This window comes from Passer montanus, unplaced genomic scaffold (assembly GCF_014805655.1).
Source record: "Passer montanus isolate IOZ18808 unplaced genomic scaffold, ASM1480565v1 scaffold24, whole genome shotgun sequence".
NCBI lineage: Eukaryota > Metazoa > Chordata > Aves > Passeriformes > Passeridae > Passer > Passer montanus.
Window position 1 is genome coordinate 1606196 of NW_024367037.1, and position 17105 is coordinate 1623300.

The 17105-nt window shown below is 42.8% G+C and overlaps 1 protein-coding gene across 13 annotated transcripts in view; it reads left to right on the forward strand.

Moving 5' to 3' along the window:
• Positions 1–17105, forward strand: part of LOC120502967 (poly(rC)-binding protein 3-like) — a 500985-nt gene that overhangs the window by 479818 nt on the left and 4062 nt on the right. For 8 of the 13 annotated variants that reach the window (XM_039711000.1, XM_039711008.1, XM_039711002.1 and 5 more), the window contains 2 exons: positions 2366–2535; positions 8232–10606. In XM_039711000.1, coding sequence (XP_039566934.1) covers positions 2366–2535; positions 8232–8580 — 519 coding nt within the window. In that variant the 3' untranslated portion in view covers positions 8581–10606. The other 5 variants (XM_039711012.1, XM_039711013.1, XM_039711009.1 and 2 more) reach the window with 3 other exon arrangements.

Sequence of the window (17105 nt, forward strand, 5' to 3'; positions counted from 1 at the left end):
CCAAGGGTACACTGCTGGTTGTCCACCAGGGCCCCCGGTACTTCACCACAGAGCTGCTTTCCAGCAGGTCAGCCCCCACATTTGTTGAATTTCAGACAGTTCCTCTCTGCCCATCTCTCCACCATGTTGAGGTCCCTCTGAAGGGCTGCACAGCCCTCTGGAGTGTCACCCACTCCTCCCAGCTTTGTGTCATCAGGGATCTTGCTGAGCAGGCCTCTGCCCCTTCATCTGAATCATTGATGAACAGGTTAAACAGCACTGGGTCCAGTGTTGAACCTTGGGGGACACCACAAGTGACAGATCTTCAACAGGACCCTGTGCCAGTGATGATTATACTTATTAGTAAGTACAGTATTAGACTACAGTGTATAGCAGGCTTGGTATAGTCTGTGCTAGGTTTGGCTCCTCTCCCAAATGGGCCAGAGGTGTTTGGATGGAGTTTGACATGATTCCATCTCAGAGCAAGGCATCTCAGGCAGATCTCTTTATGTAAAACCAAATGCCCATAATCAAATGTCCCTTGAACTTCTTCAAGAACACAACAGGTCTTGTATACTCAAGATACTGCTCAAATTTCAGTGTAAGTAACATGTAATGAGAAAGGCACCTCAGAGAGAGCCCAAGTCCCCAGCACTACTATCCTTCCTGCATGGAGTTGTATGTTCTGCATGAGCCACAGGCTGTGTCACAGCTTGCAGAGGGTGTCCAAGCATCTTGTTGTCACAGCAATGAAGGGTGACTTTGGAGAGCTTCAGGCAAAAAAGCTACCTAACCTCTCTTTGAGGCACCAGCATTACCAGTGTCCTTGACCAGTGTGGACTGAATCCTCACTACCTAACTCAAGCTCAGCTAGGAGACGGCACAGTCTTTGCACTGACCCACATGGTTGACAAGCTGGGCATCACTGAGGACCCCTAGCAGATGCAAGTGGCAGCTTAATGAGTGACCCCAGCAGGTTCCTTCTCTGCCCATGCTCTGGTGCTCCCCTCTCCTGCACCAGGTTCACTCCCTGCAGCCACAGAGGCCAGTGAGACTGAGGCATCAGAAGAAGAGGCTTAGGGATCCCTGTGCTGCCCACAGGTAGCCAGTGCAGGCACATTGGTGTGCACACAGACAGGCCAGAGGCTTCCTAGTGGAGCACACACCAGTCCACTGCACTGGCATATAGTCACACACTCAGAGAGATTCCTTGGGATGAGGACAGGGAGCTCAGCAAGGCCCTCCTGTTGTAACAGGATGGGAAATCCTGTGTGCATTTCCTGCCACCCCATTTTTCCCCCCTTGTGGTTGCTCCTCTTGTGCTCGTCAAAACTTGGTCTTTGTTTCAGCTACTTGGGTATCTACTTTGGCTTTCTGTTTGTCCCTGAGTGTGAAGCAAGGATTGCATTTGGAGGTTTTTCTTCTGTTGATAAAATATGTGGACAATGTGAATCTGTTTCTGGCCAGTTGCTCCAAGTACTACAGTACCACAAAGGGTAACATGTCAGGGCCTGAAGCAGTGGGAAGAGTGGGAGGGGAAGGGCAGTCTCTGCATCTTGGCATATCCTTCTGCAAAACCGGCAACATTATCCCAGCATCAACAGACCTGTAGAGCAAAGTTTCTGTTTTCTACTCATTCTGGCCATGGCTGAGCTTCTCAGCACCCAGAACAAAATCCCCCTCCTCACCCATACAGAAACCAAAACATCTCAGCCTCAGCTGCTGGTTCCATGCCCATTTGCTCCTGGGGCTCCCCATCCTGGAGGAGAAACACCCTGGGACACACATGCACACACACACAGCTCAGGCTCAGCTCTACTCACAAAATAAGAGTTTTGGTAAGTTTCTGTAAAGGAAGGCAGACAAATTTCAGTATCTTCCTATGCTTGCTTCTGCCTGCAGTCAGAGAGCTGTAAATCCCACTGACTTTAATGCACAGTACCTGGCCAAGCATTCACCATGTGTACCCAGGGAGGTGTAGGGTTGTCAGTGCTCTGGAAAGGTGCAGAGCCACACACAGCAGCTGTGGATGGTCAGCCTGGCTCCCAGCTGCTGCTCTTGGCTTGCTGCTGCCAATGGCAAGTGGTTTGGTTTTCTCAACATCACAGCACACTGTCATTTTCTGCCACTGAGACAGTGAAATAGTCTTGAAACACCAGAAATGTTTCAAGGTGATTTACCCATGTAGCAGAAAAACTGGATCTAGAGGCGTATGACCATAGAGACAATAGACTGCACTAGAGATTACTTCCAAACAGCAGAGCAAAAATCTTTTTGTTTTGCTACTGAGCTGCTCATAACCCTCTTTTTAGCAATACTACAGATTGCAGTTAAGTGGTTTTTGCTTGTGTCTGTGGCACTAATCTCAGTCTTTGTCCCGCTCCAGTTAATAGGCTGCATTATTGGCAGACAAGGCAGTAAGATAAATGAAATCAGGCAGATGTCAGGAGCGCAGATCAAGATTGCTAATGCCACAGAAGGCTCCGCAGAACGACAAGTTACAATCACAGGATCCCCTGCAAACATCAGCTTAGCACAGTACCTCATTAATGCAAGGTAAGTTGGCTTTGTAAGTGATCATGCTTCTGCGAGATTGCTCTGTCTGCTCTCCAGCAAATGTCTGTCCTGGGTAGATCCAGAAAGTTGCTTTGCAGTGTCCATTTTGCATAGTATTACTCAATTCCTAATGGTTTATAAAGCCTGTATCATTAGAACCTGGGTTTGCTGTTGGCTTATATGAAAAGGAGCTTAATCCGGTGCAATTCCAGCTACATGTTGAATGATAAAAGCTGCAAAATCTGAATACTCATATTAGCATCTACTTAAAATATTGGTGGATAAATTAAATGAAATGAAAAGCATAAATTGTTTAGAGGAAAAACACTTTTCACAGACCCATTTTACTATCCTGAATGGCAAATATAGTGAAACAGATTGCAAAATAGATTTTATTTGCCAAGTGGAAATTGCCATTCAGAGTTGATAAGCTGACATCAGGTTGCTGAAGAGGCACAGGATTTACTTCTTCAGAGACAGCACCACAAATCTGTAAGAAGCATTCCCTAATGAGACAGGGTGAGACTATGCTTCTCCACTTCCTGGTCCCAGACTTAATGAAAGCACTGGCTGTTTACCTAAGCCATGGTGATGGCTTACGTCTCTTAACAGTTTTTACATGATTATTTAGAAGAATATTAAAATTGATCCCACTTTTATTTGCAATTATACGGAGAAGAAAGTGCAGCGGATATAGTGCTGTCTCATAGATCTACTTGCAAATGCTGGACTGAAGCAATATATGGGGGGGAGGGGGGTAGCTATGTATTTTATCGGGTTATTTTTCTTTTATTTTCTTTTTTTTCCCCCACAAAATTACTGTGATATGAATCAAGCTTTGTGTTTAACTATGTTTGCTGTTAAGGTAGTACAAAGTATGTGATTTATGTGGGAGCTGCAGTCACAGCAGGTCTATGGCTTCCTGTGGTCCATCCCAGTTTTGTAGAGCACCACTGCAGTGGTTGCAGTGGAGGAATGGGATGTTTGTGCAGCTCTGTGTTCTAGCAGACAAAAACACTGCTTTTCATAACTGAGTCTGAAAGCAGCTTCCTAGGGAAAGATACATGTAGGGGTGGCACTGTGAAAACTAGGATAAACCATTTCCAGAATCGTAAAACAACCTACAGCTCTTTTGATTTATATTCTTTGTAGCAAATATAAGTCACTTCCATAAGCCCTGTAATCAAATAAAAATGTGTTCCCTCCTTTAACCCTTAAGGATATGTTCTTCTCTTGGTGTTCAGGGATTCCCCACACATCGAGACGAGAATAGACCCCTTCATTTTTAGTTGCACAAACACCACATGGCATGCATCTGGATCTCGGAAGATAACAATTTAGGATCTTGAAGACAGCTAAAGTATGCAAAAAAAAATAATGCACTTATTAATGGAGTTGCAGTGAGCTGCTCACCAGAGACAGAAACTCTAGTGAACAAAACTGTTTGACTCACTTTAGAAAAATCTGTGAACTCTCACACTTCTGTTGATTACTGTTTAATGGTTCTTGTGGTGGAATGGGATCTATATGAGGTCTTTTAACATACTTTCGCAAAGAAGAAAACTCCTCAGCAGTCATATACCACGGATCTCTATCTATACCCTGTGAAACCAGAAACAAAGTATTTTGTTCCTGTTAAATTTCTAGATAGAAGTAATTTGTTACCAGCATCTACAATAAACCATCATATATTATTATGTACCATGTGTTGGAACTGTATTTAGATGAAGTGACTTCATTTGTAAATGAAGACTCTTAAAGTAACGTGTACTAAATTAAGCTGTAAGACAACGTAGGCAATTAAGGTGGCTTTTTCATTTTAAAAAGTGACGCTGTTCCAGACCTCTCCTTTCACATGAGACATTGCTGTCCAGACAGGTGCCACCACAGCAGCAGCGCGAGTTCAGTCCCACTGGGGGAGGACTGAGAAGCTGTGTGACAGGCGAGAGGTTTGCTCTAGTGAGGTTTAGGTGCTGGGGCAGGACAGAGGTGCAGAGCCAGGCTGCTGCTGCTGCCTCTGTGTGCTGGGAGCCACCTCCTACACCTGCCACAAGTGATGCTGTCTCTTTTAAAAGACGGTGGCATAAAACAGCTTTGGGGAAGAGACGAGTACCTAGACTGCCCAAACTGTGGTCTGGTATGTGAAAATAATAATCACAAAAAATAACAGCCCTATAAGCGTTCAGCATAAGGTAGATCTTTTTCTCCCTTACAAGATCTATTGTTCATGGGAATCGGTTTCCAGGGCCAGTGTTTCTGCATAAACCCGTGTTTTTCAGCAACATCAGATGTAAAAAAGCAAAATTATCTATCCACAGTATTCCTGAAATATATTGCGTGTATCTTTAGGCTGTCCTCCAACCAAAGTTGCTGTCTATAGAATAATTTATCAGCTTGTTTTAAGACTTTTATTGCAATCTGGTGTTGGATATGTACATAGTATATTCTAAATTATAGATATATAAATATATTGATATCATATCAAGACAGAGATTTAAATCTTATAAAGTATTGGTTTGATTCTGTATTGCTTACCCGAGCGCTGGCCTCTGTACAAATAGAGTGTGTCTTAGCTTGTTTGCAGTTGGAATGTCCTTTTTTCCTGTAAAGCCTTCTGTCTCTTTGGTCTCCTCTGTAGTAACAAGATTTTCATTACCCAATTCCATCTTCTTGCTTTTATTAAGATTGAACTGCAGTTTAGTTTTTCTGTGTAATATCTGACTTTGGATTATAAATTAATTTAGCCAGCAGCACTTTCTCCTTGTTGAAGGGCAGTTTCCCAAAGGTATTTTTTACAAGAGGTTCATTCACAGACCCAACAGGACTGCCAAGCCACACCTGCTCTCTTCTCTTCACCAGTTTCAGGGCATGCAGGATGTGGCCTTCAGTGTATATATTCAGAAGGTGCAGGCCTGCAGAGGGACAGTGTAAAATTGTCACTGTGAAATTTTGTATGAAGGCTGCCTCACCCCCTTTTACATGCAATGTTGTTGCATCAACAGTTCGTTTGGGAAACTGCCACTGCCATGGGACAGCTGATAGCTAACCTGATGACCTCCCACCTTATGTGTTGCCACTAGTAATAAACAGGAAATGGGGGCATTTCTCTCTCGTACCTATGAGAGTAAACCAGAGACAGGGAGTTGGAATGGCTGCTACCAACACCAGCATTTTGGCCTGTAGAATCTGTTCTCCCTGGTGGTGCAGGAAAAAGCTTAGGCTCAAATACCACCACCCCCCCCCATATCAGTAAGGATTTTTTTGGTTTTTTAAAATGTACAGTACACAAATTTGGAGTCACTGAAACACAGTCCTGCAGTACCTTTCTGTGGACCTCTATCCCAGAATAATACTGAGTAATACTAAAAAATCCAACTGTATAAACTGAGTTTTTCAAAACATCCTAAGGTATCACATGTAGTTCCTACACCCCCAAGTTGAGGATGTGCAATGGAGTTGGAGTCTCTGATTCAGTGGTCTTGACATAAACTCCTCTGTGTGAGTAGATGGCAAGCAGCACAAGGATGCATTTCTCTCTGCTTAGAAAAGCTGAGTTTCTCATCCATGGGGACAGATAAAGACTTCAGGGTAGGAAAATCAAAACTTCACCTCCCTCAAAGGAGTCTGAATTTCATGCAGTCACCTTCCTTCCCTCACAGATGTGCTCCTTCCAGCTTCCCAGCAAAAGCTGCTGAGGTGTTTAGCTCCAAGAGCCCTCTTTTCTTTGTGGAGAAGAGGAGCTCAGTGCTCAAACATTTCCCTGTCTCCTGCACACTCCTCTCCCCAGCTCAGACCCACCTCAGGTGTCCTTCAGACTCACCATCAGCAGCAGTATTTTGGGAAGCTCTAATCCAGTGTCCCTATTGCCTACGTATCCTGGTAGATCCTTGCATCCTTGCATGAGGCAGGCAATGTGCTCATCATTGCCTTTCTCTGGCAATGAATGGCAATGGCTGTTACTCTCAAAACTGTGTCTAAGGTGAGGAAAAGAGAGGCTTTTCCAAGCCCTGTGTGGGGTGACCATGTTTCCTTCCCAGCCTGCAGCTGATCTCCAAGCCTGCTTACCCAGTCCCCATCAGGGACCAGCACAAACCCTGTGCTGGGAAGCCTTCCTGAGCCTGATGGGGTGTGGGAAGAAAGCACCAAGTCCTCTGCATGGCCAGCCAGCAGCTTGCTGACACTTCACTCTGGAAGCAAGGAGCTGCTACAGCTCCTCAGCTCACCTCAGGAGAAAGCCCAGGAGCCTGACAAGTTAGTAATTGCCAAAAAGACGACCCCAAACTGACTAGGAATGCACATGCAACTGTAGCTACCAAAGGTTTTCTAACCCACAGTCCTATTTCTATGCTAGGCTGCTATAGCTCCCAGCTGGTCACCTGCAAAAAGTGTCCTGAAATTTGTATTTGTGTTATTTGCCAACCCAAAAGCCAGTGCACAAGCTGCAACAAGCAAATGGGCAAAGGGAGGGTTTATCTAGGCAAATATTTTGCCATACAAAGAAAACAGCGTATCCTTGGAATTACTGTATTTTAATGTCTAAGATGTACAGAAAAGCAGAAGTATATGGGCCAAACTCATCTTGCCTGCTGATGGGTGGAGTTAGATTAAAGTGAGGGTGGTTTGATTCCTACACCCTCCCAAGAGCCCAGCACTGCCCTGGGCTCGGAGGTCAGGTCAGTCTGGAAGTTGCTGGTGCTGGTGGGGTCTGTCTGAGGATGTGTCTGTTGTATCCATGTAGTACCTTGTGTGTCAGCTGGAAAGCTTTGTCATGTTCTCTGTAACCACGGCACAGGCTCAGAAAGGATATCACTGCTGAGCCAGCCGGGGTGTTCTTCAGTGTTCCTTTTTACTAATTGACTTATAAGTAGATTAATATAAGGAGATAAATATTTTGTTGTGATATTAAAAAAAAAGTCTGGGAAAGTATAAAGCGAAGTGAACACACTGGCTAATCTGGTTTGTTTTATATGAAAAATGCACATTGACCTCACAGTGAATGAAATTAAAAACTAACTCACTTAAAAAACAAAAAACCAAAACAACCAAAACTTTACGCCTTAAATGGAAGCAGCAAATTGTTGCTCAGTCTCCTCTCATCCTAGCAAAATGATTAAGGGTATTATTTATGTCACAAAACTGACAAATTGAAAAAAATTACCAAAACCCCCCGCGTCCCCCTTTCAAAAATACCCTAATTTTGAAAAGCAAAATTCACCATACCAGTGCTGGGGAGTAAACTTCATAGTTATTTTAAGTTTTCTTTTAAGTTTCATTTTTTTCCATCTTTTTGCCATTACCTGCATTCCTTAGATTTCTTTTTTTCATATGTAAAATGAACTAGCAACACCTCCATACCCTCTTCCTTTTTCTTTTATTTCTGTTCTGAAAGAACTTTAGAGTCTCAGTAATGTTTTCCCCATCAAATCATGGAAAACCCTTTTGTTATTTCTCTTCTTTAACACATAACATGTTCCTCCTTTGACCCTCATTTTCCCTTTTTTTCTCTCTCTCCCCCTTCTCCCTCCCACTCGTCTGTCCCCCTCGTCCACCGATCTAATCCTGGATCCTGCCCTTTCGTGGTTGCTGTCCTACCCTCCTTCCCTCCTCCTCCTCCTCCTCCTCTTCCTCCTCCCGGTCCCACCACCCTGGCTGAACCCTCCCAACCTGTTTGTTCCTCTTCCTCTCTTCGTTTGCAGCTTAGAGATGGCTAAAGTCAGCACCCAGACCGCTTCCGTCACGACCCCTGTTGACCTCAACATGAACCTCTCTCAGTCTGCCACCCCTACCTCCACCCCCACCTCCATGGCCGTGCTGGCGGCCGCCTCCGCCGCTACCGTCAGTACCCCCCCTCCCCTACCAACTCTGCCAACCACCCACTATGCCGTTCCTGTCTCCAGTCTGCTTGGCATGAAAACTGTCCCACTCCTGGCACTAAATGCCGCGGCCGCCGCGGGGGCCACGGGGAGTTTGTCCGCTTACACTGCCAAAATTCCTTCGACGAGCGGGGTTAAGAAATCTGACCGCCAGAAGTTTGCTCCATATTGAAGGGATGAGACACAATGCAAGCTTTGCCAGCTCTGCCAAGAGTCTGTGGTAGATCCTAGTTATCAAGGAAACAATACGGCATCTTTTATTTTCTGTTCAATTGCTAGTGTTAACTGTTGCCGACTCAAGTCGTCTTCCGCTCTCCATAACACCTAACACCAGGCACCACCTACCAACTAGTTCCAACAGCCAGCAGGTGCCAGCCCTGGCTCCTTCTCCCTGGACACCGTCCCTCCGACGGGGCCGTGCCCAGGGCTGGCCCTCGGCAGCCCCACGGCGAGGCAGGGCTGCAGCCCAGCAAGGGAGGTAGAGCGAAGGGAAGGGAAAAAAGTAAATGAGGCAAAATGGTGACAGCCGGGTCCTGCTCCGGCAATGCTGCCCGGCATAAAAATACACTTAGATCCATTACAGAACAATTCCTTATGGCAAACTGGCACCTCTGATGCATTTTTTCTATTGCTAGAACATGCAAATCTGGCACTTCTGATGATCACTAGTGCCCCTGCAATGCCCTGTGAAGTGCTGCCGGCACCCTCAGTCATTCTGCTGCTCCCAAAAGGCCTGGAGACCCCCATTCCCCATCCCAAAATCTGCCTATGAGCAGGAGGTGGTGGTGAGGAGGTACCAACTTCAGGTACTTCTGCATACAACAAATGAAGCTTTCTGGTCTCAGAAAAACTGCTAAATTAAAATTACTGTAAAACAGTAAGGAAAAAACACCAGGTACCTGTGCCTTTCCAAATTATTCTTTTAAAGGGTACAATCATTTTTCTCCACTTTGGAAAAATATAATTTTAAGAACTCTGCTTTAGGGAGGGAGGAAGGGAGGGAGGAAGAGAAGGGGAGAGAGAGAGAGCGAGCAGGCTCCTCCTTTTGCACTCAAATGTTTTACATACACCGGCACAGTATTTATTCCTGTGAGTACTCCAGAGCAAGTACAAGCCAGATGCCGTCACTATCTCGTATTTCCTCTCGTGTATGTTTTATTCAGCCAAAATGACCATTTTTTGTTAGGTTTCTCTATAAAACACATCCCTGTTTAACTCCCCACTAATCGTGCAGTCAGGTTGTATGGTAATCATGAAAACATGTAGGGTTTTAGAGGTCATTCAAAGGCTGCTGCCTGGACAGATCCCATCCCTTTACCAAGCACTTCAGGATGTTCAGTTTAACTAAAACGAGACAGGTAACGGCAGCCAAAGCCAAGAGGGCTGGGGAATGGAGTGGCTGGTTGCCAGCTGTTGGAACTAGTTCTTAACTGCATTTTATGTTTGTCCATCCACCTTCTTTTTAATTTCTGTTGCATAACTCAGTAATGCAATATTGTTTTCCTCACCACTGCCAAATCCAGAATCCCATTAGCCCGCCATGTTCATCCACTCTGCACTCCTTGGACACAAAGCTTTAACAATTGAACTGTATTCAGTGCATTTTAATATAAACTAAAAACACAATGCAAATGCAATACTTTTTAAAACATGGTATTTCAAAGTGTGTTATTGTATAGGGCTAAGTACTATCAGTATTTTGTGTCATTTCTGTATTCTGTGGGCTTTTCTTCACCTTAGCACCTTTGCACTAAGTTTTGTCACTGTAACCATTTGTAGAACTGCCATTGTTACAATTTGCACTTATCCAAATGGGGTTTTTGGTTGGTTTTGTTGGGATTCTTTTGGTTTTGTGGGTTTTTTGTTCGTTTGTGGCTTCCTTTCTTCTTTTTTTTTCTTCTTTTTTTTTCTGGTTGCATATAATGAAGGAAAAACTGGGAATAATGTCAAGGTACCACAGCTATTTAAAAGCTCTAGAAAACTGCTGTAAAATTGTTCTGGATTATTGTAACTGTTTCAATAATTGACATTTAAGACAAAAAAATCCACCAACCTCTGTGTGAGAAAGCTTGCCTGCACTGAAATGCTGTTCTATGCTGGTTGTACTCAAGTGGTATTTTTTTAATAGTGAGAAGATTTTTTTTTTCTTTTTTTTTTGCCTTTTTTTTCCTTTTCTTTTCCTCATTTTTGTTCCTACATTTTAGGCTGTCTTCAGAAGTTACTGGCCTGGGGGCTCTGTAATGTATCTCATCATGCCCTAGTGCATTAGCCACCAGACAGGACTTTTCCAAAGCCCCATGAGACAATGCTTTCTATGGACTAATCTACAGAGGAGTTTCTGCCATTTCTAACTTTCTTATTATTCTGAGACATCAAAAGAAAACACTTCCTTTACTCTTTAAGCAACTGTGCTTCCTAACTCTTGTGTTGCTTTCATTACTGTTCCAGTTTTAATACTGTTGTGGCTCATAACATAAAGCAGAGACAAGTTATTTTCGGGGGTTGATTTTCATTGATGTTCATGCTTTGGCTAATCTGTATAAAAGCATGGGCCGTTAGTGTTCTAAACCACTGTATTCAGCTAGAGACTCGACAGTAAGTTAAATGAGACGTTTTTATAAATAAATTTTTTTCCTGATTAAAAAAAACAAAAAAAGACGTGGTAGCTTTGTGCATACAACTGTTGTGTTGTTTAAACTTTGTTCTTTGTAACCAAGTTGCTAACTTGTCGTTGAAGAAGCACTATTTTATGGATTGTCAAACTAAGATCACAGACAAATTGCTTGTTTTCAATTCATGATTAAAGGTTTCATATCATCACGCTTAAGGTCCCAGTGCTCATTGGGAAACAGTGTAACATCTGTGCAAGACTGGCAACCTTAGTAAGGATGTTAGCCCATTGTCAGGCATGATGAGCCTCTTCAGGACTAGAGGGAGCCAGACTGTGCAATTAGTAGAGTCAGCAGTATTTCTACAAAACTTGATTCAGCTTTTAACAAAACTGCTCAGTGAGAACTTCCCACACTGCATAGAAAAGACAAATTTGGCTTCATGTTACAAGCAGCCACTGATTTATATCTCTGGTCTTTTCCCAGATTGAGCTATAGATCAGATACTGGGGAAAGGAAAACAGGAACAAAAGAATGAACTTGGATGCTGAGTACTGTATTACTAAGGCCCTTTGTAATACATTCCCAGCAGCACTGCCCTGTGCAAGGCTTCCAGTCATCACTTCCACCCTGCCAGGAGCCAGCCCAGCAGTTGGGAGGAGCACGGCAATGTGCAGTAGGACAGGGAATGGAGAGCAGAGCAGGCCCAGGAGCTGTCTCCTGCTGCCCTGACACTCTGCTCCAGCTGTTCAACCCCTCCCTTGGATCTGCTGAAGCACTGCAGTCACAGCCTCGAGTCTCTCTTGACACACAAGCCAAAGGAAGGGGCTGGCCCTGAGCTGCTGCTGCATTACAGCACCCCTGGCTGTGCTCTGGCCACCTCTGCTTTTGGGACACTGTCACAGGTGCAGCTCTGGCCTCAGGAGAAAGCAGGCTTTCTGGCCGTGCAAGAGTAGCATCCTTAATGACACAAGACTGTACAACCTCCTTGTCCCTACTCAGTTAAAGGTCTCTACCTGCCTTCAGGGATTGAGCTTGGGGTCCTGCTTCCCCTTCTTGCCCCTGCATATGGCGGCATCTGACGATTATTCCCCATGATCTCCAGAGTACGGGCAGCTCTCAAGTCTGAGCCTGGAACCAGGGCACAACCAGGATGTGCATGCAGACTTGGAGACCTGTAGAAATCAACAGCTTTCTCAATACAGATGCAGCCACAGAACAAGCCCTGATGATGAAGGGTGCCAAGGGCACCCTTACAGAACAGTTTGCTGCACCTCTGCACCAAGGAGGCATTGCCCAATGTTGACAATTAGCTATTGCAACCCTAAGAAAAACTATAGGCTGTAATACTAATTTGATAAAATTCTCTGTTATTATTACTTGCAATATATTTTTATTACTTAAAATGTATTTAACTTGTCATTCTTGAAAGGAGAGCTGAAGCTGGTTTCACAGCAGAGACCTCCATAAGTCTTCATTTCTTCAACAGCAATTTTCTATGGCTAGCCTGGATACTGTAAATGAAAAAAAAATATATATTATTGCAGCTCAACACTAAGTAGGTCAAAGCTTTGCTCTCCCAGTAAAGCTGCCAGGCAAAGGGCAGCAGCAGCTCTGGGGTGTATAGTATCTTTCACATAAATAATTCACATGTGGCTTGCAGAACTGAAAGATTTGAACAAACTAGTGCAGGGGCACGTCTATGTGAGGAATGAGGAGAGGTAAAATAAAGACATATGGACTAAGAAGGAAGTTTTCTGAGAGGGTTTTTGCAAAAATACAGGCAGAAATGTGATAAATTCTAAGCTTATTTTCATTAGTTTAATATTATTTCATATTATAGAAAATTATAATAATATAATATTATATAAAATATTTCTGAATGCAAGAAAAAGCTTCTCATATCTTTAATATACAAAACAGCCAAACAAAAGACAAGGTGGTAAAGAAAAAAGGGGAAAAAAAAGGATAAAGAATAATAGTAAACAAGACAGAAAAGTAAACCACTCATGCCCAAAGGTAGATAAGAGGCATGTACTCGCTCTGAAAAGGTCACTGCCCACACAAATGTGACTTTCCAGATGAAAGACAGCAGAAATTCAGCAGCTTTTGCGTCATCAAATTGGAATTAGGTTTCTGGAAACATCTCAAATGAATTGAAGCAGCTCTGTTGTGTTTCTCAAGTGAAAAAACATTGACAGCATGAATGCTGGCTGAAACCAGAAGGAAAATAAACAAAGTTAGTCCTCTGCTAATACACAGAGTGCTTTCTGTTTTCAGGCATAGCCAGAGGGCATCTGTGAGTCCCAAGGTTCCCATTTGGGCCAGTCAAGCTCCTAGGAAGCAGCACAGTGTCAGTGGTGCCATGAACAGAGGCACCTGGGAAGTGCCTCAGCCTCAGAAGGCTGCACAGGCAAAGTGCTGTTTGTCAGGTTTCACAAGACAGACTGAAAACCCAATTTCTTCCGCAGCCTTAACACCAGCTGAATGTATTTCAGCACTGTTTGTATTCTTGGGACAGGACCTTCTCCCTCTGAAGTGAGTGTCATGACTATCTAAAAGTCACAATGCTCACTGATCCAGTGGCTCAACAGTGGCACAGCTTCTGCAGGAAAGACTGTCATTGTCAGGCTGCTCGACTGGGTGACACAAAGTGTGTGTTCAAAGGACAGCATTGAAAGGGGGGATTTCAACAGAGATCCCTTCTATCCCCTGTAACCTCTGCAGTCACCCATGGTGCAAGGCATTAGTGCCTCCACTGTATTTTTGGAAGAAAGACCTGGCTTAGATGTCTACACAAAGGAACTGCTCACATTTGTTCTCCCAGCTCTTGGGCCAGGATAATTCTAATGAACTGATGAACAGAAGATCAAAAGAAGGCAAACACTGAAAAACTGCTTCACACATGAAATTTCCATCTCTTGGCCCAAGCAACACTTTCTAGGGATGTAAGTCCTTTCTAGGGATTGATAAAAGTACACACTGCCCTTCTTGGCACTGAAGTGTACTTAATTCCTTGGTTCCAGGAAGGAATGCAGTAATGTTGATTAAGTCAGTTTCTGCATCAATGCATGTGTCCTGTCCCCCTGCAGACTGGCATGTGTCTTATGACAGTAACTGAAATTAAAGAGTCAAAGTCATTTGATGGTACCTAACAAAAGGGAATTTCTGTAACATTACATACACTGTGGTTTCTAATGACACCTACAGCATGATTCATGCAGGCTGAATGTCTGATTTTCTAGGGCTACTTTTATGAGTTATCAGAAAAAAAGTATTTTTAAGTGCTGAAAATATTTAATAATATGGCTTTTCTCATTCCTAGTACAGTGTTTTTAAGATGATAAAATGCAGAGAATCTAATTATAGTGGAATGTAATAAGCAAAATTTGTCTCTCCTCAAATTGAATTATTGGCAGGAGGCCTGGCCAAAGCTGACATTAATGTTCTTTTCAATCAGTATTTGCAATTTGAAGCAAATTTTAAAATTAAATGCTGTAGCAGAGGAAAAACAATCATGTTAGCAAATGAGAACATTGGTTTGCTGTTATTTGGGTTTGTTGGCTTTGTATGGTCACTTTTGGGCTCCTCTGTACCAAATACAGACCTTGTTCCACACCTCAGCCATGACAGCAGCAGCTGATTTCTTCAGGGCAGGAGAGAAGCTGGCACAGCAATTACCATTGCCAGAGGAGAGCTCACTACCAGCAGCTGTAGCTATGGTGAGCTGCTCCCTGGAACTCCATTTCAAACATGCAGACACACATTCTGCCCCTGGAAGTCACTTGCCAGCTCCAAAACCACTGAGCTGGGGAATCTCAACTACTTTTTGGTGGCATGAAATTCCACAGCTCCTAAGTTTGGACAACTTTCCATTATTATATGAATAAATAAGGATTACAAATGTCTTCCTCCCTAACTCAAATATTTCAGTTTTCTGCAAGTCTTGCAGATCCAAGAATTAAAATAGTCTTCCTAATTCCAATTAAAATTTCATTTTTAATACAGAGCTAGTTATTAGGATTACTTTAATCTTTATTGTTAAGAAACAGAATTCAAAGAAGTTAAGAAGTGAGAAAGAAATTAAGTACATATTTTTAAAACAATCATTTCCTCTGGTTTATAATCTATCTGAATAGCTCATCAGAAGTACATAAAATTGTTTTCCAAAACTGAAGACATACTTAAGATTACAAAGTAATTATCCCAATGTTTTTCTAAGATACAGGAGATTATTTCCTTTAATAAATTAGCTTGATTACTAAATGAGGTTAGGATACTTCTTTCTTATAGCCATGCTTCTTCTCATAGCCTGCTAAAAAGCAGGATGATTACTTGCCCTCTTGACACAGCACATGCACATCAGTGGTCACAAGAGACAAAGACACTCCCATCATCCTCACAAAGCTCTCTAAAAGCTTTGTTTCGAATGCTGAAGAAAGGTACAGTTGTATGCAGTAAGCTGTAAAAAACTTGGATAGAACACTAGAGATCTGTGAGACTCCTCCAAGGAAAAGAGCACCAACTCCTAAACAAGACACAACCAAGAGGGATGGATCCTGTCACTTCCCCAGGAATGCACACCCGCTGGCTGGTCCATGTTTCTCTTTCAGCAAGTTATGCAAGGAGAACAAGTAGAATGATGAGTGATCTGGCAATTATTCCTGCCATCTTCTCCTAATAACAATGGGGTGCACTGGTTTGGATTCAAATGTTCAAGATCCCTGCACTGTAACTAAACTCACTGCCTTTAGCTTCTTACCACAAGATACCTCTAAAGATGAAGGCAACTGGACTAAAACAGCTGAACTGTTTTAATACTCAGTTAACTTCCTACTCATCCACAGCTGAAACCATAATTTGCAGATTTCTGTGCAAGATGAAAGTAAAATTACAGAAAAATGTACAAAAAGGAAGTGTAATTTATAGACTCAGAGATTAGCATTTTTATACTGTCAAAACATGCATGTCCATGATGTAACCTGACATTCATTACACCTGTTTCCCTGAAATTAAGCCAAATGCAGAGTGGTTCTGAAGTTTTAAGTGTTAACAAGCTTGTGTGCTTTGTTGAGTGGGGTCAGTGAAAAGCCAAGGTAAACAGAACCATCAGAAAGTTAGCTTTTCTCAGAGGGAAACTGGGGGACTGTGTTTAGGTTTGTTTTGAAAAAGACTGTCCTGTTAATACTGCACCACCCTCTCAGCTGGAAGTTCTCTTTGCAGGAATTAATGGATCTAGAGATCTTTCACTGCACCTCAGACATGGATGTTCGAATGTTTCATGCTATACAAAGACATTTTATTTCAGTTTTGGTCCAACTAAGTTTTCTCCAACTTGTCCAAACATTCATTACTTATTTCAATATTCTCTGAACACTTATTCTGTATTTCAATACTCTCTGAATATTGCCGTCTCAGTGACAGTCCTAACTCATGTAAGACTTCAGCGTCACATCAAACATTGCAGCAGCAGCAGCAGCCACTTACACTTCCTCTTAACTAACAGCTGTAAGCCAGCATTTGTGAGCAGCAAGGTGTGGATGCAATAAACCACTAGGGAGCATTGCCTGAATTTTGACAGCTTTATAAATAGGAAGAGCTGAACCCAAGGATCACAGAAATTGGGAGTGATAAAAAAGCATCTCACTATAAGGGCTTCTGCCATATCAAATATTTCCCCCAAAACAGGCAAATCAAACATCTAAGATTTGTTCTAATCTTTATTGCTTGGTTGATAATCATCTCTGAGGCAAAGAACTGGAATGCTTTCATAAGAGCAAAGCTTGTTTTCTCCCTTTAAAATCTCACTAGCTTTAAATCTAGAATATCATTTAAAAAGGTTAACCTGTTCTTAACAACTTCACTTTTTTATATCAGTCAAGCCACACATCCCTCTTATTTTTAAAAAGTCGTCAGCAAATTTGAAGTATTTGATGATTTACAAAATTAAAAAAAAAAAAGTAGACACTTACCAAAGGTAGTTCTGCTTTCCATATCCCAGTCTTGTCAAGTTTGTTGGTTCTTGGTTTTACCTAATCTGTGTTTATCAGAACAGAATCAATTTTAGATGCTTTCTGTGCCTAAGACA